General features: G+C 46.9%; 1 protein-coding gene across 1 annotated transcript in view; it reads left to right on the plus strand.

Moving 5' to 3' along the window:
• Edaradd (EDAR associated via death domain) overlaps positions 1 to 25,742 on the plus strand; it is a 40,119-nt gene that overhangs the window by 3,992 nt on the left and 10,385 nt on the right. The window contains exons 2-4 of the mRNA XM_050142193.1: positions 7,170 to 7,228; positions 8,309 to 8,348; positions 14,353 to 14,411. Coding sequence (XP_049998150.1) covers positions 7,170 to 7,228; positions 8,309 to 8,348; positions 14,353 to 14,411 — 158 coding nt within the window. The remainder of the gene's footprint in view (positions 1 to 7,169; positions 7,229 to 8,308; positions 8,349 to 14,352; positions 14,412 to 25,742) is intronic.

A 25,742-nucleotide genomic window follows, 5' to 3' on the forward strand; every position in this document is an offset into this window, starting at 1 on the left:
ATCTGTTCCCTCACACACATAATGAAGACATAGCTCAGTGGCAGCGTGTACTTTGCCTGCTATACATGAGGCCCAAGGTCCAATTCTTAGTCTGCCTCTCTCTCTGTCCCCTCTCCTGCACATACGCGTGTGCGCACGCGCACACACACACACACACGCATGCACACACACATCATTATGTTGTGTTAACTAAGTTTTTTTAGACTTATTGATTTTTGTCTATGTGTATAAATGTTTTGTCTGCATGTATGTATGTGCCTGTGACCTGTGGGGGTCAGAAGAGAGTATCAGACGCCCTGGAACTGGAGTTATGGATAACTGTGAGCCACCATGTGGATGCCAGGAACTGAACCTGGGTCCTCTGCAAAAGCAACAAGTGCTCTTAACCACTGAGCCATCTCTCCAAGCCATGAAGTTAACTTGTGTTTTATGTATATGTGTATGGGCATTTTGCCTTCATTTATGGGCACCACCTGTGTGCTTGGTGCACCCAGAAGCCAGAAGAGGGTGTTGGGTCCTCTAACTGGAGTTACAGTTGGTTGTGAGCCTCCATGTGAGTGCTGAGAATTGAACCCAGGTCCTTTGGAAGAACAACTGGCATTCTTAACCACTGAACCATCTCTCCAGTTCCCATGAAGCTAATTAAAAAAAAAAACTTGCATATTAAGAAACTTCACAAGATGCTTGAGGTCGCAGGGAAGACAACGGCAGTGATGGTGAGAGGCTATCCGGCCGTCATTCTCGGCCTCCCTCACTGACCTGCCACTGTCTGTCAAATGCGACTAAAATCTGGCTGTTCCTGTTTATTTGGATACCAAGACCTTACAAAGAATGGCCAAGTGAGGAGGTGGATGCTCGGTTACCTAAGCACCCTGGTGGCTGAGTACAGTCATGTGACTTTTCCCTCTGTTTCAGGGTCCCATTTTCTCTGCATAACCTGGATGTTTTGTGGAAGCCCTTGTCCAGGTCCTAGCCATCAGCCTAGGACTCTAGGAATGTGCTTTTGAAAGTATCTCACCTGTAATCAGCCTCCCTTTACCCTCCTGTAGGCCAAATCCTGGGCAAACCACTTCCAGCAGAGCTGGTCCAGCCTGCTATGTCTGCGTGACTACCAAAGCAGAGGGGGTGGGCATCTGTAATTTTCCATCTCCTTCTCTGCGGCATTTCCCAATTTCATTTTATTTTCCTTTTGTTGTAGTACTGGGGGTACTAGAAATGGGACTTGGGGCCTTGCTTCTGCTGGCCAAGCGCTTTATCACTGAGCTACACCCCAGTCCTCTTTTTATGTTTTGTTTTGAGGCAGGGTCTCCCTAAGTTACACACCGACCTTGAATTCGCTTTGTCGCTCAGCGGGGCCTTCATTTTCCACCCTCCCGCCTCAGCCTTGGCTGGCAAGCCTGGGCTACGAGGCCTGCTTTTCTTACTTATAATGCTTCCTAACGTCACTGTCCTCTCCCGCTTCTGCGTGTCCCCTCACATCCTCTCAGCTCTTCCCTGATCGTTTTGATTCTTGTCACCGGGTCCGCAAGGGAAGGCCTTCTCCAAGGACCCCATAGGAACACACCTGTTTGACGCAGGCCCCCTCCCCAGCTAGTTCAGTCACATGACTGGAGGGAAAGAAGCCGCCAATGCCAACGGCAGCCTTTCTGCGGCTTTGAGAGTGTCTGTGATCCTCGAGTTTTGCAAGGAGGAATGAAAACAGCTGTGTGTGAGAGAAAGTTGGGGGGTTGTTAAAAAAGAAAGAAAAGAAGAAAAACAACTTACCTCTGAAATCCCGAGTTCAAAGAGTCGCCTTCAGTTCGGCACTGAACACACAAGGGGCCCCGCTCTTGCCTGGGGAGCTGGGAGCCGAACACGATCCCCTCTTTATTTCCTCTGAACAGACATCTTTGGGGATAGTTAAACTTTCTGGGCCAAACTGCTGCTTCGAACCAGAATGTGCTAGGTAAAGGGAGATGTCACTTTATCCTTGCTGGAGCCATGCAGCTGGTTCATCATGCAGAGCCTCCAGGGTGCTGACTGGTCCCCTTCAAGCTGACTCTGGAGAGAGAAGGGTGTGGATCTCTGAGTTGAGGCTGAGTAGATGAGGGTTTGGATTTAGAGTTGATGTTACAAGGATTAAGGGTTAGGGAAGGGTGAGTATTCCGCAAGTAGGAAGGACAGAAATGGGGAGTGGGTTGTGGATGAATAGTATTCGAACCCCCAACACTTCAGAAAACATTATGTTGAAGTCTTAATAGCCAGTTTTCCAGAATGTGACGTTTTCTGAAAACAGAGATTTTTTTTAAGGTAATCTTGTTAAACTGAGGTCCTAAGAGTGGATCGCTAACCAATTTGAAGATGTCTTCATAGAAAGGGAAAATGGGTCCAGTGACGCGGCTCAGGGGGTGAAGGAGCTCACTGCACAAGCCTGACCACCTGATTGTGACCCCCTAAGCCCACATAAGAAGGGAGGACCACTCCTCAAAGCTGTCCTCAGACCTTCACATCTGCACACACACACACACACACACACACACACACACACACACACACTAAATGAAAAGTTTAAAATGAAAAGCATGATTGAAAATAAACAAATAGGACAAGTCTGGACAGAATGGCGTCCCCAGCTGAGTCTGCCTGGTGAACTAGGCCTGAGCCACTTCTAGAAGCCTCTGGGGCTAGAAACCCAGCAGACTCAATCCTGCCTCTCACATGTATTCATGAGCTAGAGCACATGCTGTAGAAAGGGGGTTCTCATATCCTTCTCAGGATGGTCGCAAGGCTTTCGGTTTTGTCACAAATGGGGTCCCTTCCTCAGCAAGCAGGCACCAGCAGGGGTTCTCCTCATCCAGGTAATTCTGATACCACAAGGAGGTAGTGGAAGATCTCAAGGGTTGAGCGCCTGCCTGTCCCTATACTGCCACCTCCCCTAAGATTGCATGTCTGTGCTGGTGAGCCTGTGCGTCTGACAATGGACTGAGGAAAATGTTTATTTACTAATCTTTACTTGTTTTTCTGTTTGTTTCTGTGGTGCTGAGGGTGGAACCCAGGGCTCTAGCACAGAGTTATCCTTCCCCTTCAGCCCTTAAAGGGTTCTACAAAGGACACACATAAAGAAACAGATGCTCAGAGTGAGGTATGGGCAAAGAAGGGGCATGAGGCTGTGAAGCTTCCTAGCTCCTCTCTGGGTGCCACCACCCAGGTGTTCCCGTGCTGGGCTGACCAGAAATTCCTTAACATAGTCCTCTCTCTCTCTCTCTCTCTCTCTCTCTCTCTCTCTCTCTCTCTCTCTCTCTCTCTCTCTCTCAACTGAGATACTATCTCAAGTAGCCCAGGTCATCCTCCAGCTAGCTGCGTAGGATGACCTTGAACTCCAGTCTTCCTGCCCCCCACCTCCTGAGTGTTGCGATTACAGTCCTGCGCCACTACACAGGGTTTATGTAGTGCTGGAAACTGAACGCAGGGTTTTGTGAACTCTAGCTAGGCAAGCACTCTACCAGCTGAGCCACCGCCTCCAACTCCTTATTCTAAGTTTATGTGGAGGTTTCATTGCGGGCTTGATCGAAGCCCGAGTGACCCGGCGTGTAGAAAATATGACCCGACAAAGAGGCTTTTCTGCTGTCGACAGCCAGAGAGGGTCCCAGTGAGGTTTCAGCTCACTTCTTCCTGAACCCTCCCTATCCCCTCTCCAATATGGGACCCTTCTCAAACACAGATGAGATGAGGTATCTCAGAGAGTTTTGGATGCACAACCCCCAGGCAGAGGTGGGGGAGGCCGGAGTTGAATGGCCTGCCTTGGGAAGGGACTTTGAAGCAGGTGCCGCCGAGGAGAGAAATCGACCCGTGTATGTCAAGATATCACAGAGGCCGTACACGTGTGCAGTGCAGCGTGGACGTGAGGGAAGGAGAAATTGTAACTCTGACTTTGGGTGCCAGTGCTGGGTACTTTGTCACTGCGGGGCTCCTGTAGTCACTGTCGCAGACTGATCTTTGAAGGGGACAAAGGTGTTCTTTAGTTTGCCACTGTTGAATCTTTTTTTCTATAACCCAGGGTGGCCTGTAACTCACTGGTCCGAGTTGGCCTTGAACTCGTGAACCTTCTGCCTCCATTTCCAGAATGCTGGGAGTACAGATGTGAGCCATCATATCTGGCTCTCTTTAGCTCCTAGCATTATAGGTTAATGTGGTCCAGAGATCTGGGTGATGGTGTAGCCAGCTCATTCTGATCTAAGTCAGGGTGCTGAGAGCCTGCTGGTACCCTGCCAGAGATTCCCCACGGCTTCACCAGGGAGAACTCTCTAGAAGGTGCTTGTGAGGGCGGGGCATCAGTTACTGCAGTACGCAGCTGCCAGCTGATGTAGGGTGATCTGAACTCATTTGGGGTGGTGGAGGCAGCGCTGGGGAGGGAAACTTGGTCCAACAGTGGGTGACAGCTGGGGGCAGGGGAACGTCCCCATCACCCCAGATAAGAACTGCTGGCTATGCCCCCTTTGGGGCTCACATCCCCCTCCTGTTTGTGTTTCAGGCCCCTTGGTGCCCCGCATCCCACCTGGCACTGGATCTTTGCCTGTGGGCTCAACCTGCTGATACCCGGGGCTTGTAAAAACAAACATTTTCAAGCTTTAGATAAATGATTTGATTTTATACTTAATCGTATTGTAAACATTCAACTTCAAGGCCTCCAGGTAAGGCTTGTAGAAAACTTTCTAAGTCTAGCTCTGTCTCGGGTAAGCAGGAACAGCCCTCCCCTCTACAGCCTCCTTGGCACACACAACTCTGGGCCTGTGCGAACAAAAGCAGCCGGGCCTGACCTGAAACAGCTGCCAGGAGAAGGCACTGGATCAGAGGTAGCATGTGGAGCACCACCACGGACCCGGGTCTGTGAACGCGTTTGACAGACAGACGAAGAAGAGCTTAATCTAAAGCCCCATGAGCAGCAAAGGCCAGGGCAGTCAAGTGTTTAGGGTGAAAATAGACTCAACACGCAGAGGCGAGGGTGTAGCTCAGCTGAGAGAGAGTGCCGGGCACACATGAGGCCCCAAGTTTCCTCCTCAGCACCTCAGAAACCAGAAACACACGTTATCCCAGCACGGGGGAGGCAGAGGCAGGAGGATCAGAAGTTCAAGGCCATTCTCCCTTACAACAAAAGTTCAAGGCCGGCTTGGACTCCGTGGGGGCCTGTCTCAAAAACAAAACAAAAATAATAGCAACAAAGACCTAAGCATGCCTCTTGTGCTGGTTCTCAACACGCCTTTCCCGAGTTTGCTGGGACCTGGTTGTGCTTTAGAAACCAAACCATCAAAAGCCCTGCCAGCTGGCTGGCCCCTAGCTCTCCTGGCCCTGCCTTCTGGTATCACAGCTGGCAGTGAGGTTCTGAGGAGCAGCTGCCCAGGTGACCACAGCTAGCACAACTAGTGATTATCAGCCACATGGCATCCAGGGACGGAGGGCCTGGATTTGATCTCATGTCCCAGAGGACATTCTAAGGCGTAAGCAGCTTAAAGCCCTTCTGATGGCAGCATCTCCCCCAAGGCCACACCTTAAGGTTTACCCAAGTTTAGCAGACACACAGATGAGGGCCCAGGCCTCTGTCACAACTGACTAACATCGCTGCTTGCTGATGCTATGGTGACATTGCTCCTTTCCTGGCCATCACAGCCATTGCCCCCTCTTACGTCTTTCTTTTCTTTTTTCTTTTCTTGTACTTTTATTTTTCACTATATAGCCCAGACTAGCCTCAGCTTTACATCCTCCTTTCTCAGTTTCCAACTGTTGGAATCATAGGCACACACCACCAGTCCCAAAAGTTGGTTCTTTTCCTCATATAATTTTTTTGATTTAATTATAGGAGAATCCTTGTGCCGGTGTTAATGCATGCGTTGTCTAGGCCATTTTAGTCTCTCTCAGAAGCAAGCTGTTTCCCCCACCTGTGTGTGGTATTTGTGTGTATCGAGCACAGGAACATGTGCACATGTGTGCACGTGGAGGCTCAAGGTGGATGCTGAGAGCCGTCCTCTGTTGCTTCTCTGAGGGAGGGTCTCCCCTTTCCTCACTGGCAGGCAGTCTCTTGCTGCACCTGCAGACTGCCGATCCCAGTAACTCTAGTTAGCCAGCTTGCTCTGGGATCTCTTGTCTCTGCCTCTCCCAGACTGGAATTATAGACAGCAGTCACACCTGATTGTCTTATCGGGTGAGGGGAATCCGAACGCTGGTCCCCATGCTTGCGTGACAAATGACTGATCTCCTGAGCCACCTCTCCAGTCCAAGAATCTTATCATTTTTAAGTGATATTTTTTTAAAAAAAATTTTTTTAGACTTGTTTATTTTATGTGTGTGTGTTTTTAAGGCGTGTATGTATGCTCACCATCTGTGTGCCTGGTGCCTGCAGAAGTCAGAAGAGGGTGTCAAATCCCCTGGAACTGGAGGTACAGATGGCTGTGAATCTCCAAGTGGGTGCTGAGAACCACACTGTAAGAGCCCCAAGTGTTCCTAAGTACTGAGCCATCTCTCAAGCCTTGATTTTATATACACAGAGACTAGGAAATGGGTAAATATACAGGATTCAGAATAAAGTCCTCAAATAAAGTTACACATAATCAAACAGGTAGAGTTGTTAGTAGCTGGGAGATAATTCCGTCAGCAAGTGCTTGCCTTGCAAGAATTTGATCTCCAAAACCACTGTACAAAAGCCAGGTGTGGTAGCACACACTTGCAATCTAAGCACTGGGAAGGCAGAGACAGGCATATCCCTGGGATTTGCTATCCAGCCAGCCTCACCTGTTTGGTGTGTTCCAGGCTAACGGGAGAATGCGCCTCATAAACAGAAGGCAGATGACTGTTGCAGACAACCTCAGGTTGTCCCTTGGCCTAAATACACAGCACATGCTTGCGGGAATCATATCATGTTTGTATAATTTGCAATCGAGTATAACTCCCAGAATTTGAACATATGTACAAATAACTTGTGTTTGTTTTGAAGTCCTGAGTGTCCTGGTTTTGTTTTTCTGTTTCTCTCCCTTGTTGTCTTCCTTGAAGTAACATGCAGAGGTCTTTGGGTTACAGGAGTAGTTAAGGTATATTTATATTGCCAGGGAAAGAAAGCCTCTTCAGATATGAAGATGACAGGGGAGGCCTTATCTGTGCCTTTGTCTCAAAGACAGCCTTGTCTCTTTGTATCTCCCCAGATCACATGGCCAAGGAGCCAGTGGAGGACACAGACCCCAGCACTTTATCCTTCGCCATGGTAGGTGGCACGTTTTATTTTGTCTCTTCTTATATGGCACTGTAGTCACCAAGCATTTCCAGGAAATCCCAGAAACCCCAAAGCAAGGTTTTCCAAAGATACACTTCTTTCTCTTGGAATCCTCTGTGGTGCCATCATCCTCAGACTAAAAACAGTGTTAGATCCTGAGCTGGGGATGTGGCTCAGTGGATAGAGTGCCTGCCCAGCATACATGAAGCCCTGGGTTTGATCCCCAGTACCACATAAACTGAGTAAGGGGGTGCACACTTGTAATCCTAGCACTCTGTAGGTGGAGGCAGGAGGATCAGGACTTTAAAGTCATCTTCAGCTATATAGCAAGCTTGAAGCTAGTCTGGGCTACATGAGACCTTCTCTGAAACAGCAACAAAGTGGTGATAGGTCCTCTTCCTGCTTCTTACATACTAAAGAGACCTTCTTAGATGTTCCTAGGTCTTTGCTGGGTGTCAACTTTTAACTTTTGTCTATTTTTAGTTAACCTTCTTTTAACATTTGAAACATCTGACATGGAGTCCTGTCCCAGGATTCAAGCCCAGGACAGAGTCCCACAACAGTGACTATTGCCCGGAACATGTACATGTTGACCCAAACGACTGTCACAGAAATGACGAGGAGAAGCATGCACTCCCAGAATGCACAGAGACAAAATCTGAGCATAAGGCTGCAGGAAGTGGAGAGGGAAAACAGCCCAGCCCAGAGGGAGGAAGTGTGGTTTAGCGGTCAGAGCCAAGGAAGTTAAGAGGGGGTTATTCTGTTTCAAGTTCCAACATTAACCTGTTGACTCTGATTTCGTTTCTATCAGCTCAGAAGAAAAGCAGTGAGTCAGGCCTGCTGATAAGCCTGAGGCTAAAGACCTGGAAGGTTTAATTTTACTTTATATTGCAACCCTGGGGATGGAACCTGGGGCCTTCTGCATGCTAGGCAAGCACTTTGCCAATGAGCTAGCTACACCCCAGCCTGCTCCCGAGGTTTTAAACTGAAACCCAACACAAAGCTCTCTACTCACTTTGATCTCAGAACTGACATTTAAAAACAACTCTCTCCTTTTGTCCGTTTCTGCAGTCAGACAAGTATCCCATTCAAGACACCGGCCTCCCTAAAGGTAAGAGCAGTTGGTGTAAGGGCTTCAGCTTGTGACTAATTGCGGCTCTGGAACAAAGCACCACTCAGAACCCAGTTCTCCTTACTGAAGATGGTAAAACAGAAAGAGACCAATAACTTGGCTCGAGACCGGCTACACAATTGTCCTCAGAAATGAGTTTCCTTATTAAAATGTGCCCATCATTTTATACCAGGTCATAAACTGTGTTTGACCAAGCATGAAATAAAGCTAGCCGGGTTCTGTGTTCAAGTATCTGAACTGACTCAAATGTGTTTAAGAAGGAGGCGAAGAATTGGGTGTCATAGCTCAGGCCTAGAATCCTAGCATCTGGAAGGCCAGGCCAGGAAGACTGGTAGGAATTTAAGTCCAGACTGAGCTACACAATACGTTCTAGGCCAGCCTGAGCTATAGGATGAAACTCTGCTTCAAGAACACCAAAGGGAAAAAAAAAAATAGAGAAAGAGAGAGAGAAAGAAGGAAAGAAAAGACTGATTAGCTCAGTCAGGGCTCTCAAGGGGAGCCTGGATCCACACATTTAGGGGTGATTTTGGCTCAAGCCTTTGACCTGTGGCTCTGCTGTCCTCAGTGCCGCCCTTGTTCCTGCTGAGGAAGGAAAGAGGGTCTCAGCACTGCCCCAGCTTCCCACCATGCTGTTCTCCCCAGAACCGTGATGCAGGCAGTGTGGGTCACATGGCCAGCCCTGAATCAGTGGCTGTCATCAAGAAGATGGGGAATGAGCGAGCCCTGAGCTCTGGCTGGGAAGGCTTGGAGTAGATTTCGTTGAAACCCAGCAGTGTTTTGTGGCCAGACAGACAGCAAGGGATTCTTGTCAGGCTCCAAAGTCACCCCCAAAGTTATCTTTTATATCCCGTAGCCTCAAGTTTAAACAAGGTAAGGATCAAAAGTGGCCAAATCCTAGCCTCCCATGGCCCTGTGCATGTCTGCAAAGCCAGCATGTGGCTTGTTATGTCACAACTTTGACCTTGTACCTTGTGGGCAACCCAGAGACGAGGGCACAGGGGCAGTCAGATGGTCCCAGCTATGGAGAGGGCAGGGCCCGTGGCTGTCTGGTTTCTGTGCGGAGGTGTGGAGCCCCTTCCCCGGGTGGGTTTCCCGACCTGCCCCCGGTGGTGGGAATGGGGGGAAAGAGCCAGGGCCATCAGTGGATGAGTCCAGGTCTCAGCCGATGCGTTGCTCTGCCCCCTCCCTGGCCCCAGACTCTCCTGACCTGTAGAGTGACGTCATTAACGTGTCAGTTTTCTGCGTGTTCCTGGAGGGACTGTGGGATTGGGGAGACGACCAGAGCCCGGCTTGAGTGTAAACCATGCCTGTGCTTGGGAGATTTCCAGCAAGCTGCCTTTCCCTGAACCCTTTCCACAGGTAAACTGTCCCTCGTCTAGAGTTCCTCTTTTCTAGCCTATTTAGTTACATTTTAAAGTTAGCATACAGAGTGATGCGTGTTATCCTGGCCTTGCCTGCCTTATGTATGTGTCATTATACTTTACTCTAATTGTCCCCTCCCTGCAGTCTCGGCCCCTGCTCCCTCTGGCTGATTCGCTTTCTTCCCCCGGATGTCCCCTCCCGATTTCAAGTCCCACGTATTCCATTCACCTTTCCTCCCTAGGGGATGGCGGGAAGGCTGGCCCAAACCCCACAGAAATCAGTTTGGGGACGGTCAAAAACTTCTAAGTAGACTGGCCCAGGGGGACACTTTGGATACCTGTCCTAAAGATCTTTTCTTCTTTGCCCTTGAATGTGATTTCCTGTTTTGAAAGGCAAAGATTGCTGCTAAGCGACCTGGTCCTGCACTAGAAACATGGTCAGGTCGCTCCTGGATCCTGCGCTGTATACATCTTTCCCCCAAGTCCTTTGCAAGAAGCATGACTTGGAAACCATGCGGCAGGCCTCCCCGTTGTCCTATGTCACAGGGCCCAGGATAAAATACTCCAAATAAATGCACCGTTTTGTAGGCAAATGAATCTTGGTTAGAAGCTTTAAAATTTGAATTCAATGATAAGGTGATTTAATGTCTGATAGTGTTTTCCTCTATCTTCTTGAAGAGGAGGTATCTGTCATTGGAGGTTTCTGATAATTTTCTCATGGAATTTGTGTTTTAAGAGAGGGGCGTGGAGGCGGCCAGCCTGAGGGGGAATAAGAACAAAGAAGAATGATGCTGTGTCTGAAAATGGGCCACACTGTAACCTGTTACTTTATGTGCTGACTGAAGGAGTTACTGAAGGGGCTGGGGAGATGGCTCAGGTCACAAAGTGCCTGCTGCATAAACGCGAGGACCAGAGTTCAGATCCCCAGCACTGCGTATAAGACAGGCATGGGGATTGGGTCTGCAAACCTAGTTCTGGGGGTCAGCCAACCTTGCTGAAACAGTGAGAGAGACCCTGTCTCAAAAGCAGTAAGGTGGATAGAAGACACTTCACATTGACCTTGGGCCTCCACAAATATATAAATAAGCACAAATGAATATTTAGAAACAGTTATTTTAGGAATATAAAATCCATATAAAATAATTTAAGAGACTAATTTGTGGACCTAAAAATAAACTAAGTTGCAATTTAATTCTATTAAGTATCAGCTAGAATTCCAGCATTCCTGTGAATTGGGATGTCTAGTTTATTTAATATAGGAGCCACGGGTAATTAGCTTTAACAGTTTCCCTATGGTTGAGAAAGGACTGCAGGCTCATTTTCTTAAATAGGTTAGGCAAGCTTCCTAGCCTCTGCCCTCCTGTCACTGGAGCCCTATGTAGTTTGTGCGCGGCTTAGAGCTCTTCTTTAGTGCCTGGCAAGCTCGAGGGCTTTGGAACAATGTGGTTTTGCTGTAAGTCATGTGGAAATCTAGAGTAGTTTCAGTGGTCAGCGTATGATTTATCACACCTGCTTCTCATCAGGGACAGAAGCATAGCTTCCTCCGGAGCCAGTCCCTGTCCCTAAGCTCAGGGGTTTCTGGGGGCATTCTGCAGGGCTTCTTCCCCAGCAGCTCCTCTGTGACCCTGCAGGTATTTGGCGGGCGTGAGATGGGGTATGGATTACTTACTTTTCTAGTTACTGAGACCAAGTCCCTGACCGAAAACAAAACAAAACAAAAAACAAGCAAGCAAGCAAGCAAACAAACAAACAAAAGCAGCTTAAGGAAGGACTTATTTTACTTAAAGTTTCAGGGTCCATTCTTTCACAGGGATGCGAGGCAGCTGGTCACATGACATCTGCAGTCAGGAAGCAGAGAGAGAGAGAGAGAGAGAGAGAGAGATTCTGGCACTGAGCCTGCTTCCTTTCTCCTTTCATTTTGGCTCAGGACCCCAGTTCATGGTGGTGCTGCTGACATTCAAGGTTGTTCTTCCCTCAGACCTTTCTAGGCAAATCCTCATGAACACACTTACAGATGTGTTACCATGGCGATTGTTGATGATGAAGCTGTTATGCTGCATTGCAGGGGCTTAGTACATTGCCATCACGAATGTCCTGACTTCCCCCAGAAGCTGCTAGATTGAGCATCCTGAAGAGGATACGTCTCCCTGTCACATTCGCGAATGTGTTTGGGCAAAACAGTTCTGGTATTTGAGTGAGCGCTCACGGCAGGAGGCAGCTGTACACAGAGGAGAGCCCTCGTGTAAATTAAGAAAACATTTCATCTTTGGCTGTCCTGGTAGTACAGGCCTGTTACTGGGAAGGCTGAGGCAGGAGGATGGGGAGTTCAGAGCCTGCCTGGGTTACAGAATGAGGCTATCCCAAGCAACTAGGTAAGACCCTGACACCAAACAGTCAAAAAAGGAGCCCAGAGACAAGCTCAATGGTAGATCATCTGTTATGTATGTGTGAGGATCTTAGTTCAACACCCAGTCCTGATAAAACAAACAAACAAACAAACAAACATACATACATACAAAAACCTAAATTTCCTTTGGAGTGCCTCTCTCCTACTATAAGATTCAAAAAAATCTCATAGTAAATTTAAGCTGCAGGGGCTGGAGAGATGGCTCAGGGTTTATGAATACGTGCCGCTCCTCCAGAGGACCTGAGTTTGGCTCCCAGCACCCATATATGCCCTGTAACTCCAGCTCCAGGGGATCCAGTGCCCTCTTCTGGCCTCTAAGGGCACCCACATATAAACATATAAACTAAAATAAAATATTTAAAAATATTTAAAATGCGAAGAAAAGTGATATAGACTGATCTTTGTATGAATCTGAGCATGCATGCATGCTGGGGGAATTGCTTTAATGTTGAGATACAGTCCAAGCCCCAGGAATTTGAACTTTGCTGTTATTTTAAGCAACCAGAATATACATTTCATTTCAGTTTTTTTTATTGTGATGCTGGAGATCAAACCCAGACCCTTGTGTATGCTAGGCGAACACAACTCTGGTGCTGAGCCACTTTCTCCCAGCTTCTGGAACGTTCATTTTGCAACTTCAGCGTCACCTGCACATAGCCTGCTGTGAGGAATGTTCAGATTAAACAAACCCTTGATGGCCCTTCCTCCAGGGACTAGTCATGGATCTCTTGGGGGTCTGGACTCCCTCCAGTTGAGTGCTTTGTAGCCTGGGTGGGGCCCTCCAACTCCCCGACGGCAAGATTTGCTCTCCGGGTACAGGAAGTAGCAATGCTGAGCACGGTGCTGGAGCGCTGGCCGGGGAACAGTAGCACCCAGTGCTCTGCCTCCTGTCTTTATTGATCAGCGCAGGGTCCTCAGCCCTGCCCAGCCTGACCACTTCATTGCCCTTAGAGGTCAAGGGAAAGATACGCAGTGGTAAGGCAAATAGCAACGAAGGGGCAGGCAGGTCACTACCCTGAATTGCATCAACCAAGGTGCCCAACAGGGTTCTCCCTGGGTGGGAAGCCCCTTTCCTTCTGCCAGCCCAGAAGAGCCACACCTCGCCTGTACTGCTGCTGTGCACACACAGATCATGTTTAGAACAGACCCAAGCATAGGAAGCTCACGAGGTCACTGTGAATCTCCTTAGTCAGTGGAACCCAAGCAACAGTCAGCCAAGGTACTGTGCTCTCACTGCTGGGACAAGTGTGTGTCCAGAGACTAACCTGCCACCATCCTCTCTAGCCACTTAACAGTAGTTTCATCCTGAGACCAAAGAAGGACTCACACTAGGCAGTGGTGACTCATGCTTTTAATCCCAGCACTTGGGAGGCAGAGGCAGGCAGATCTCTGTGAGTTCAAGGTCAACCTGGTTGAGATATATATATATATATATATATATATATATATATATATATATATATATATATATACATATACATACATACATACAGGACAGGCCCCAAAGCTACACATAGAAACTCTGTCTCGACAAACCAAAAGAGAGAGAGAAGGGCGGGGTGGGGGAGGGCCACCCCAGGCAGCCATCACCAGTGAAGTTAGTTAGCCAGGAACAGATAATTCATTCTCATCAAATGGCCTTGACCATGGTCTGGCCACTGCATTGATCAGGAAGTAGTTTTGATGGCCATCTCTATAACCTGTTGATGAAGACAGGATGCTACCCTAAGAGTGATGGGGCTGGCCAAACACATGGTGTTTGGTCCTGAACAGATGAAATAGGGGTGCAGCTATAGAGTCACCTACACTTGGGAAACAAGAACACCTCATAGTGTACAGAGCCACACCAGGGTGCATTTAGGAACACAGAGTACTTGAAAGAGTACAGGCTGTGAGAGGCAGCTTCTGTGGGAGCTACAGGGTGAGGTGTCTCTGGATCCCCTGGTAAGGCTATAGCCTTGTTTGAATAATCCTATTTGTTGGCAGTGAAAGGAACCCTGGTTCTCCAAAATCAACAAAACCATGCTTAATCCCCCCCCCCCCAGAAGAACATCGCCGGAGAGAAGAGCTGGGACCTAAACTTGTCCTCATTCAAATCCATCCCAATTTTACCAGATGTCAAGGCAGCTCTTAATTCTGAGTTTTAATTTTAAGTCTTAGACTGGAGTGTGTACTTTCTTTACCAAGCTGTATATTTTTTTTGCCCCCCCCCCAGCCAAGGAGTGTGATTCAGTCGTTTCCAACTGTCCACCAAATTCTGATGATCAACATCAGGTAAGAATAATATTAGCTATTTGTTCTACTTCAAATACCCAGAAATTTTGTAAGAATGATCTGAACGAGCTTTAAAAATAAAAATGAGGACATGTATAGCAGTGCATGCCTATAATCCCTCCATCTAGAGGGCCGAGACACAAGGATCATGGCTTCAAGACCAGACTGCGCTGTGTGAGACCCTTCTCAAAAGACAAGAATTGGTTTGGGAGATGCTTGTGCAAGCATGAGGATCTGAGTTCAGATTCCCAGCACCCATGTAAATGCTGGCGCATGTGGTGGCCTGCCTGTAATTCCAGCAATCGGGAGGCAGGAACAGGGGTCCCAGGAGCAGCTAGATGGACTAGTGGGAGCTCTGAGTGCAAGTGACAGTGGAGAGACGCTAAGTGTCGGGCTGTGACCTGCACGCACACTCAATAATGCTCCACAAGGGTGATGTGGGAGTCCCCTCTGTATGCTGTGGTTACCACTAATAAAGAAACTGCCTTAGCCTGTTGATAGGGCAGAACTTAGCTAGGCGGGAAAAACTAAACTGAATGCTGGTGAAGAAGGGCAGAGTTGGGGAGAAGCCCTGTAACCCACCGGAGACAGATGCTGGGAACTTTACCTGATAAGCCACAGCCACATGGCTATTCACAGATTAATAGAGATAGGTTAAATTAATATGTAAGAGCTAGCCAATAAGAAGCTAGAGCTGGTGGGCCAAGCAGTGATTTAATTAATACAGTTTCTGTGTGGTTATTTCGGGTCTGAGCTGCTGAATGGGCCAGAACGACCAAGAGGCCTTATAACAACACAAGGGTGAGTGTCTAAAGGTGAGCGATGGAGTGGCATGTACTTCTCTGCCGTTTCTCTGTTTTCCTTGTCTTGTTCATACAAGCTAAACTTTAAAATATTAAACGTTTTATCATCAAAAAACAGGAGCTGGGGAGATAACTTAGTCAGTAAAGTGCTTGTTATGCAAGTTTGAGGACCTGAGTGCAGATCCCAGCACCCATGAAAAGAGCCAAGCACAGAAATGTGTGCCCACAGTCCCAGTTCTGGGAGGCAGAAGCATGCAGGTGGGATAGCTCCGGGTTCAGTGAGAGACCCTGTCTCAGAAACTAAGGTGAGCAGGTCCACGTCTGCTCACTTTCTCAGTGCTCACTAGCAACATTGCTTACAGTTCAATCTCTGTTAAAGGAGACTGTACATTGGTTTCCCGGCTGCCCAGACCCAAATAACCACATAGAAACTATATTAATTACAACACTGTTTGGCTGATGGCTCAGGCATATTTCTAGCTAGCTCTTACATCTTAAATTAACCCACTTCTATTAATCTATGTATCACCACGAGGCAGTGGCCTATCAGTAAGATTCTGGCGTCTTTCTTCTTTGGCAGTTACATGGCGTCTCTCTGACTCTGCCTTCTCTCTCCCTGTATTCAGTTTAGTTTTCCCACCTAGCTCTATTCTGCCCTGCCATAAGCCAAAGCAACTTCTTTATTAATCAATGGTAATAAAACATACGCACAGCATACAGAGGGGAATCCCACATCAAATCTCCTAAGCTACAGTTAGAGCATTAAGTGTCTCAGAAAGCATACCTTTAAGGCAGGCTGATTCATGCCTGTGCCTTCGCACACCAAGCTGATTCCTAGCAAGTTCTGCTTAGGAATCCTTTAAAAACAAAACTATGTTTTGAGGCAGAAATGGAAAAGGACTTGTCCGGTGAAGGACTAAAGGTTCAGCTAAGGTAAACTAAAGATGTGTGTTAGAGTTTGGGCTGCTGATGACCATTAGACAGGAAAGAGGCTTCTCTTGGTAGTGGGAAAAGGAAGTGTTAGAGGAATTGAAGACTTTGAGGTCTCCTACACTCTGAGAACAGAGGACCTGATTGGTGGATTAGCTAACTCTGGCATTTTTTTTTTCCATTCTTAGAAATAACCCACGATCAAGTCTTTTTCTAGAATTGAATCATTTGTTTACAGAGTAGTTTTAGGTCCCCAGGAGAATCGAGTTGGAGGTGCGGAGATTTCCCACCTAACACCTTCCCCACAAACACAGCCTCCCACGTTGCCAGCATCCTTGACCACAGTGGCACAGATGTTACTGCTGGTGTGCCCACATTGGTACATCATCAACCACAGGCCATGTGTTCACTGAGTCTCCTTCTGGGTGGCGTATATTCTGTGGCTTTGGCCAAATAGTCAATGCCAAGCACCCACCATGACAGAATCACACAGGGTAGCTTCGCTGCACTAAAAGGCTTCGTGCTCAGCTGCTCACTCCTCCCACCCCCAGCCCCTGGAAATCTCTTATCTTTTCATCATTTCTATAGTTTTGTCGTTTCCAGAATGTCACAGAGTTGGGATCATGCCCTAGGACTTCTTTAGTTATATGCATTTAAGCTTCTGTGTCTCTTAATGGTTGGCATTTCATTGCTTTTTTTGTGCTGTGCAATATTTCACTATCTGGATATACCACCGACAATCTATTTACCTACTGAAGGATACCATGATTAGAAGAAATAAATCATTTTGATCCATTTTCAATATGGGGTATGTTTAGAACTCATGACAGAATCAAAGATAAGTAGGAGGCATTAGGCCCTTCTTTCCTCTAGTTGGCCACTGATGCCACCTTGTCTAGATGGTGGCAGTTTATCCTGGCTTGAAAAGTTAACGGGAGCCTGTTGTATGGCTGAGCCATAATCAAAGACAGGAGGATTTTAAACCTGTGGGTATACGTGAGATGAAGCTTTGCGTGCTGAACTACCAGGGTGGAAAATTGAGTGGGGAACTTGCTAAGGGAGCATGGAGACTGTAGCTCTCTGGCGTCCCAGACTCTGGGACAAAGGAGGCAGGAAGGTTTGGAGATCCGGGACTCTAAAACCCACGTGTGTCCCCAGTCGGTGGTGCTAGCCACTTTTGCCTTTTCTCCAGGCTGAAGTCAGTTTCTACAGAATTGGGTCTTGTGTGTTACGATGGCTGCCTCAACCTTCCGGCACTTAGGAAAAAACAGCTCTAAGCACCCGTATGCAGGTTTGGGCATGCGTAAGTTGTCCAGGAACATGCCTGCCGGCTCGCGGGGTGAGAAGGTTCAGTTTTGTAAGAAGCTGACAGCGCAGTGTGACTTCCAGAGTGGTGGCTTCACTCCGAGTTCTCACCAAAAGCCGATAAAGTCCGGCTGCACCGCACTCCCTCCAGCAGTTAGTGTTCTCTCTGTTCGGATTTTTTTTTTGGCTATCCTAATAGGTGTATAGTGGTTGTTTTAATTTGCATCTCTGTGTTGGCAGGTGATGTGTATGGAGTGCTTTCTAATATGCTAACTTGAATGTTTTATTTATAAGGCGTGTTTAGGGATTTTGTTTATGTTTTTAAGATATATTGATGTATTTATTTTTATCTTATGTGTGTATTGCCTACGTGTATGTACGGGTACCACAGGCATGCCTGGTCCCCGCAGAGGCCAGAAGATAGCGTGGGATTCCCTGGACTGGAGTTACAGTTCTGAGCCGTTCCATGTGGTTCTCTGCGAGAGCAGCCAGTGCTGTTAATCATTGAGCCATTTCTCTAGCCCGTTTTTGCCCATTTTTAAATTAGTTCTTTGTGTCCTTTTTGTTGAGTTTTTAGAGTCCTCAGCATATTTTAGATAGTTCCTAATTCAAAGTATCTTTTGCAAACAATTCTCTCCTGGCATGTGGGTCATCTCCCCTTTTTTTGTTTTTGTTTTGACAGGGCCTATAACAGGACAGACATTATGTTTAGCAAAGTCCCTAGGAACCACTGCGTAGGAAAATGTTATTACAGTGTGACAGTGGCCATGGCCAGGGAGACCACTGTGCCAAACTCCACGTTGAGGTAGACTTTATGATCTTATCTAAAAGCCCCTAGAACATACAGCTTTCCTGGAGGGCATTTACATATCTAAGTGTTTGGCAGGTTATTTAGATTAGTATTTTGTTTATTTTTTAGTTAATATACAAAATGATAGGATTAGGAAGGCATTTTAAAACATGATTTGTTTTTGCTGATCCTCCTTCCTTCTCCCCCATCCCTTTTTTACCCCTTTGAACCTCCCCACCCCAGTCTTCCCCTTCTGCTTTCACCACACGTGTGTCCCTCATCTCCTCCTCAAGGAAGAGGACAGCGGCACCTCTTTGCTCTTTACCTGAGAACATCACCCGTTTTCTGTAGACATGACCAAAAGAGCTAGCAATGCCCTGTAGTTGACCTGAGCTCTTTAGAGACGGCTGTCCTGATTGTCCTGGCCGGTCCCATGCTGCCCCCAGAGGTCTGACATTTCTCAGTTGGTAGCAGCTGGTGTACCGTGCGCATAAACCTAGATGTATTGGGGAGGCCCTGGGCTGAAAGTACCGCCTGTGTGGATGCTACCAGAACTCACCCGGTAAATGTGGGGTTTGTGAGTTTCCTTCCTGATTGTGTTTCAGAGCCCCTCAGAAGCATCTTAAGAGAGGAAGAATTAGTTTGGGCTCACAGTTTCAGAGATACAGTCCATCTTGGTGGGGAAGACTTGGTGGACTTCCTTGTGGTGGGAGCACATGGTGGCAGTTCCTCACATTGTGGTAGACCAGAAAGCAAAGACCCAGCAATAGAGGTAGACTGACAAAGGCCTGCCCTTAGTAACCTCAGTCCTTCAAGCTAGGCCTCACACCCCAGAGATTTCACGACCTCTCCAAAAAGTGCCAGTATCTGGGGACCAAGTGTTCAAACACATGAGCTTGGAGGTGACATTTCAGACTGGAACCCTCACTCAGGGCTCGCTATTTTCTTTGCGTTGGATTGTGAGGCATTGGGTAGAATGTTAGCCAGCAGCCTCGTTGTCTTGGCAGAGCAATGGGCTCACCAGAAGATGCGCAGATCCAAAGTCATTAAGTGCACGGTAATAACAGGGCATGTCAGGGACCGGCAGGGCTGCAGATGCTGTCTGCCATTAGTCAGCCTGGCAGGTCCCTGCCTGCAATTCTGGACACGCAGCAATCCTTACAAGCTCCAACAAGATCCGTTTCATAGATTGGCAGGGCCTTGAGCTTTCTTCTCTGGGGGAAAATCAGATAGCTCTGGTGTATTTGGCAATTTCTTACTTTACCCCTAGTGTAAAGTTTACAGGACAAGGAACCAGCACTGCCAGGTAAGGCTGCAGATTTTCTTAGCATGCACATAAGAGAGACACCTGCTGTAGCCTGTCACTCCAAATAGACCACACTTTTCCTTAAGCCGGCCCCAAAAGGTCTCTTGACACACAGTTGTCTGGGCAACCAAATTTCAAGGGGTTGGAAATCACCTGCTTGGTCCTATGCTCATGGTCTTGACATCTCCCTGTGTCAGTTATTTGGGGTTGCGGATTGAAGATGCTACCTTTGAATAGACACTTTGATGTTAAAAATACTTGAGCTGAGATGGCAGGATGGTTCAGTGGGCACAGCACTTGCTGCCAACCCTGATGACTTGAGTTCAATTCCTGGCACCCACATGGTAGAAGGAGAGAACCCAGACATCATCCTCTGATACCCACACTCATACTATGGCATTTGTGTACACCCAGATACACACAGGTACGTACACACACACACACACACACACACACACCGCCCTGTGTGCTGCCCACTGGAAGGTCTGGTCCTGGATTGTGTCCCTACTGGGAACAAATCCTGTAGCCCATATGCTGAGGTTTTCCTCTCTGTCCCAACTTGGCCCCTCTCTGCAGGTTCCCCTCCCTACGTCTTCTTGTTTGCCCTTCTGGGCTTTCTCACGGCTGTAGAAAGATGTTCTTGTCATTCCTGGCCCCCACAGCCCTAAGATGGTTGCCCTGGCACTGATCCGGGTTAATGCTCTGGTCAGGCATTTTGGTGATAATCTCACTAACGTTTCTGAGGGGTCTGCCTTGTCAATTCTGAGGTGTCCTGTCCCTGTGTTTGATGGTTAGGAATAACAGAGTGTCAACCTTGGCTGCTGTTGGAGCCCCAGCAAACCCACGCTCCCCAATGTCCCTCACACGTGAGGCTGAGATAATGAATGTAATGAATCTCTCCAGAAATAAACATCTAAAAGAAAATTGTATTATTTTGACTTGATATGGCATATTAAAGCCAATGGCTTTGACTTATTACTGTTTTGTGAACCAAGTCAAGATTAAATATTTGTGGCCTTGTTAGGGCCTGTAATCCTGGCTAACTGAGAAGCTGGTGCAGGAGGATGAAAGGTTAGAGCTTATCCTGAGCTACAGGATGAGTTCAGAGCCAGCCTAGGCAACTTGGTGAGACCCTTAAAATGTTTTAAAAGTGAAGAAAATAATACTGAGACTATTTTTCAGTGGTAGAGCACTTACCTAGCATGTGTAAGGCCCTAGGTTCATCCCTTTGTTCTCAAAAATATATGCATATATGTGAACACATGTACATGCACAGATATCATATACACATGTATGTATGTGTGTGTTTACACATGTACATATATACATGTGTATCTATAAATGCATGTTTACATGTACATATATACAAATATATATTTTGTACATATATACATGTACACATATATACATGTGTATGTATGCATATATTTGTGGAAAGGCATAGGGAAGTCAAAGGTTTCTATAACTTAGCTGTTTTCCTTTGACAGTCTAAAATTTTTTCCTTAGCTCTTCAGAGCTCTGCTGACTGTAACACTCTTGGGTTTCATGAATGGGTTAGAATTCCCTGTGGGCCTCAGTTGGTCTAGATGTCTAGCAAAACTACCCTCATATACTGAGGAAGTGGAAACAGATGTAATTTTGTAGAAAATTATCCATCCATACCTCTTGCTAATCAAGTGAGCAGTCTCACTTTAAGGGCAGGACCCCAGAGAAGGTCGAGTGCAGGATACACATGGTGACACTGGACATTGGGGAGTGACAAACATCCTCATGCTTATTGAGTAAGTCAGTATAAAACTGACTTCATTCACACTGTGTACAATATTCAACTACAACAACAACAACAAGAAACATGGTGGCTCATGCCTGTAACCCCAGTACTTAGCCAGAAAATCAGCCCAAACTACATGAGATCCTGTCTCAGGCAGGCAGGCAGGCAAATAAACAGACAGATAAATAGACCGACTAACAACTGGCTTTAAAAGAAACTCCAGGCTGAGCTGCTCAGGAGGAAGGGTGCCAACTGTCTGAAAGCCATAGTCTATCGCTAGGATCCTAGGAGATACGGCTAAGTAACTGCTCAGAGCACTTGCTGCTCTTGCACAGCCTCAGCCCAGCCCCCCATGTTGGGCAGGTCATAGCCACCCATAACTCCAGCTCCTGGGATCCAGTGCCCTCTTCTGGTCTCCTCAGGTACCTGCACATGCGCGCATGCGTGCACAGACACACACACACACACACACCCCAAAAATAGAGCTGGAGAGATGGCTCAGTGCTTAAAGTGCATATTCTCTTCAGAGGACCTGAGTTCAATTTTCAGCACCCATTTTGAGTGGCTCATAACTGCCTAGAACTCAAACTCTGGTCTCTAAGAGCACTGCACTCAAATGTACACACACACACACACACACACACACACACACACATATACATCAATGAAAATTAACAAATCCAAAAATATTTTTAAAAGAACAATAAAATAAAAAAATTTAAATATGAGAAATGTTTTAAACCAGGTGGTGGCGCACGCCTTTAATCCCAGCACTCGGGAGGCAGAAGCAGGCGGATCTCTGTGACTTCGAGGCCAGCCTGGTCTACAAGAGCTAGTTCTAGGACAGACTCCAAAGCTACAGAACCAGAGAAACCCTGTCTCAAAATGACACACACACACACACACACACACACACACACACACACACCAAAACAACAACCAAAAACAAAAGAAAAGAAATGTTTTAAATAATAAAATACATTGAAATAGTCATCCACATGCAAGCTTTTCCATGTTAACACATGGAATGACATGGCCTTTCTTAGGCTCACATACTATTACACCAGTGTCTAATGCTGTTCCCTTCACTGCATGGCTGACAAGCCTCTGTTCCCAGCACCACTGGTACTACGAGTCTGGAGTTTGTGAATGAAAGGACCTAAGGAGAAGCTCCCACTACCCTGTAATTTCCATGTCCTGTGGTCTACCTGTGTTTGCATGCACCGACCATAATCGCCTGTGAAGTGTTCTGTGATATTTCTGAACAATAACCGGCTCTACTCCCTATATAAAGGGAAAACCCGCAGTCTTTGTCTCTGCACCTGTAGGGTGGGTTTGGAATCACACTCAGCACCCCAGCCTCCCAGTTCTAGCAACAGCGAAGGTTTTTGACCCACACTTCAACCCCCGCTGGGGCAGGCCTATGCCATTGCATAGAAAACCCACGGAGGAGAAGAAAGCACTAAGGGTACACAAATCTGTAGGTTTGTTCTCATCTGAGCAACAATCGTGGCATTTCTTTCAAGTTTTTGTACTTTTGTATTTAGCTTTACATCGACAGGGAAGAGATCCCTGCCCCGGCCTCGTTTGAATCCCTGCTCACCTTTGTGTGGTCTTTGCTGTATCTGGGCCTTTAACACAGGACTCCAGAGATGTTGGTCTTTACGTGTACAGCCAACAGTATGTTCAGTGGAGACACACCGAGAGCATGTCCCTTCTCTTAGTTAATATATTGCGCTCATCTTAGCAATTACATAAGGCATAAAGGGAATGAAAATGGGAAAGAATTCAAACTCTCCCTGTTGACAGATGGCATGACATTACTTTGGTGACCCTATAAAATCTACTAGAAAGCTCCTATGTCTAATAAACACAGTAAAGTTGCAAGATACAAAACCAATATAAAAATAGAGGCAATATCCTTCATATGTTAAAACAATATACCACTGAGAAAAAAAATCAGGAAAAAATATCCTACTCAAATTAGGGGGGAAAAAAAGTACCCAGGAACACACCCAGCTAAAGAAAAAGAACTTTCCAATGAAAATTTCAAGAGACTGAGGAAATCAAAGAAAATACTAAATGGCGGGAAGACTTCCCATGCTCATGAATTGTCGGTAATATTGTGGAAAAGACTATACTATTAAAATTAGCCCACAGATTTAATTTAATACCTGTCAAATTTCTGATGTCACATTTCACAGATCAAGAAAAAAAAACCAATACAAGAATTCACGTGGAGCCACAAAAGACTACAGATATCCAGGCAGTCCCAAGGAGTAAGAATACAGCAGGGGGTATCACAATATCCGACTTCAAATTACACTATAGAGCCAGAGTGACAAAGTCAGCCTGGGATTGGCACAAGAACAGATAGACCAATGGAACGAAACAGAGAGCCCAGAACTAAACCAACAAAGCTATGCCCACCTAATTCCTGACAGGCAAGCATGCACAGTGGCGGGGAGATCGCCTGTTTAATAAATGGTGTTGGTGAAACCGAACCTCCAGCAGCAGCAGAATGAAATTAGGTATATATTATTATCTAATTTTTAAATACGTTTATTTCTTTCTCTTGGAGGCATCATTTTTGTCTTCCTAGTTGTCTGAGCCCAGCGGGCCCCTTCTTGCGTTCCCCACTATCCTCTCTCCTGCTTTATTGGGTGGCATTCACTCTAGGTCTCCCCCACTCTGCTGAGGAGCTCTTCCTTGTATGTGCCTCTGACCTCCCAGCACCTCCGCTCTTAGCTAGCCAACTTTTTAATTTTTTTTGTTTTATTTTATTTTGAGACAGACTCTGTCTTGCCTGGAATTCTCTGTGTAACCCAGGCTAGCCTCAGACTTCTGATTCTTCTCTTCCACTTCCTGGGCACTTAGATTACAGACATGTGTCGCTAATGCCCATTTTATGCAGGGATGGGGATCAAACTCTGGGCCACATGCATGCTGGACAAGCCCTCTACCCCCTGAGCTACATCCTCAGGCTTGAACATAGCCTTTGTGTTCCAACCCTAGAGATATAAAGATGAATAAGACACAGTTGCCACCCTTTGTGGTGGAGCTATAACAGAAGTGTGCACAAAATTCATAACCCAAGGAGCACAGAGAGTTATTGGAGACAATGACGCCATCTCTGGAGATTGGAGTGAAGAGGACAATGACTTAGGGCAAATGCAGAGACTCCTGAGGATGGCTCAGCTTGTACCTTAGGAAGTCAGGGGAGAGAGGGACACGAGGACCTCAGTGGTGAATGCAGGGTCTGCATCAGGACCTGCTAAGACTCAGGATAGTCAGTAGGTGTATTAGTTAGGGTTCTCTGGAGGAAGAGAGCTGGCAGAATGAATACATAGCAAAGGGAGATTTAGCAGATTGACTTACAGGAAATGGTCTGGATAGTCCAGCAATGGCTGGAGGCCTCAGCAGTCCCAATCTGGTACTGACGGCCTGAAGGATTCCTGGAGAGGCCCAGGCCTTCTTGTTGAAAGAAGTCATTGATAGAAGTCAGCGAAAGACGGCAACAGGTAGCGTGCCCAGTCGCAGCCACAGCACGGTGGATGAACTCGCAGACGAGAGGGGAAGCCAGCGGGTGAAAAGCAAAAGTATTTCCCTTAATCCTGCTTCTGTTTGGACCACAGGCGGAAGGTCCTGCCCACTTGGAGGGTGAGCCTTCCTGTTTCAAATCGCCTAATCAAAAAGATCCCTTACAGGTGTGTCCAGAGGCGTGCCTCGTGGGCAGTCTGGATCCTGTCAGTTGACAGCGTTAGGATCCTAGGACGAACAGGGAACAGCGAGATCAGATAACATGAGTGTGTGAGGTTTGTAGCTTTCTTTTCTCCAGCAAAGCATAGCAGCGTAGAGCAAGCTGGATTGGAGTGTAGGAGACTCCGTGGATTGACCAGGGGCCCACACTTATCTAGGAATGATGGCTGTCGTGTGAGCTTGTCCTGGGGAGACATAGACAAACATCTGCTCACTCCAGATAGGGCAGCAAAGACTGACCAAAGCAATGACTCCATCCGAGAGTAGCTTGGCAAAGTGAGGAGGTTGGATTTACCGATGAGAATGTGAAAGAGGGCTTGCTTGCAGGAGTGTGGGTGACCCCAAAGCTTCTGATCACTGAAAAGTCTCACCCCAATACGAATGACATCCTCATAGCTGCACAGATGGAGCCCCCCTCAGTTTAACTCCCACACTCTATATGAGCCATCATGTCCTGGGGGCAGAATTACATACAGCTGCCAGGGGTATGCAAGTCAGAGTGGCTGGGTCTTTTTTTTTTTTTTTTAACAGTACTTTGTGTATTGAGGTAAAATTCTGACACAAATTTTGGAGTAAAGCATAAAAAACAGTTGGGATTGGAGCTATAACTTAATTGATAATCTTTAGTTTTCTGATTGCTTATATGTCTTTTTTTCTTTTTTCACAT

This window comes from Alexandromys fortis, unplaced genomic scaffold (assembly GCF_014885135.2).
Source record: "Alexandromys fortis isolate MF-2015 unplaced genomic scaffold, M_Fortis_MF-2015_v1.1 scaffold_5, whole genome shotgun sequence".
Taxonomy (NCBI): domain Eukaryota; kingdom Metazoa; phylum Chordata; class Mammalia; order Rodentia; family Cricetidae; genus Alexandromys; species Alexandromys fortis.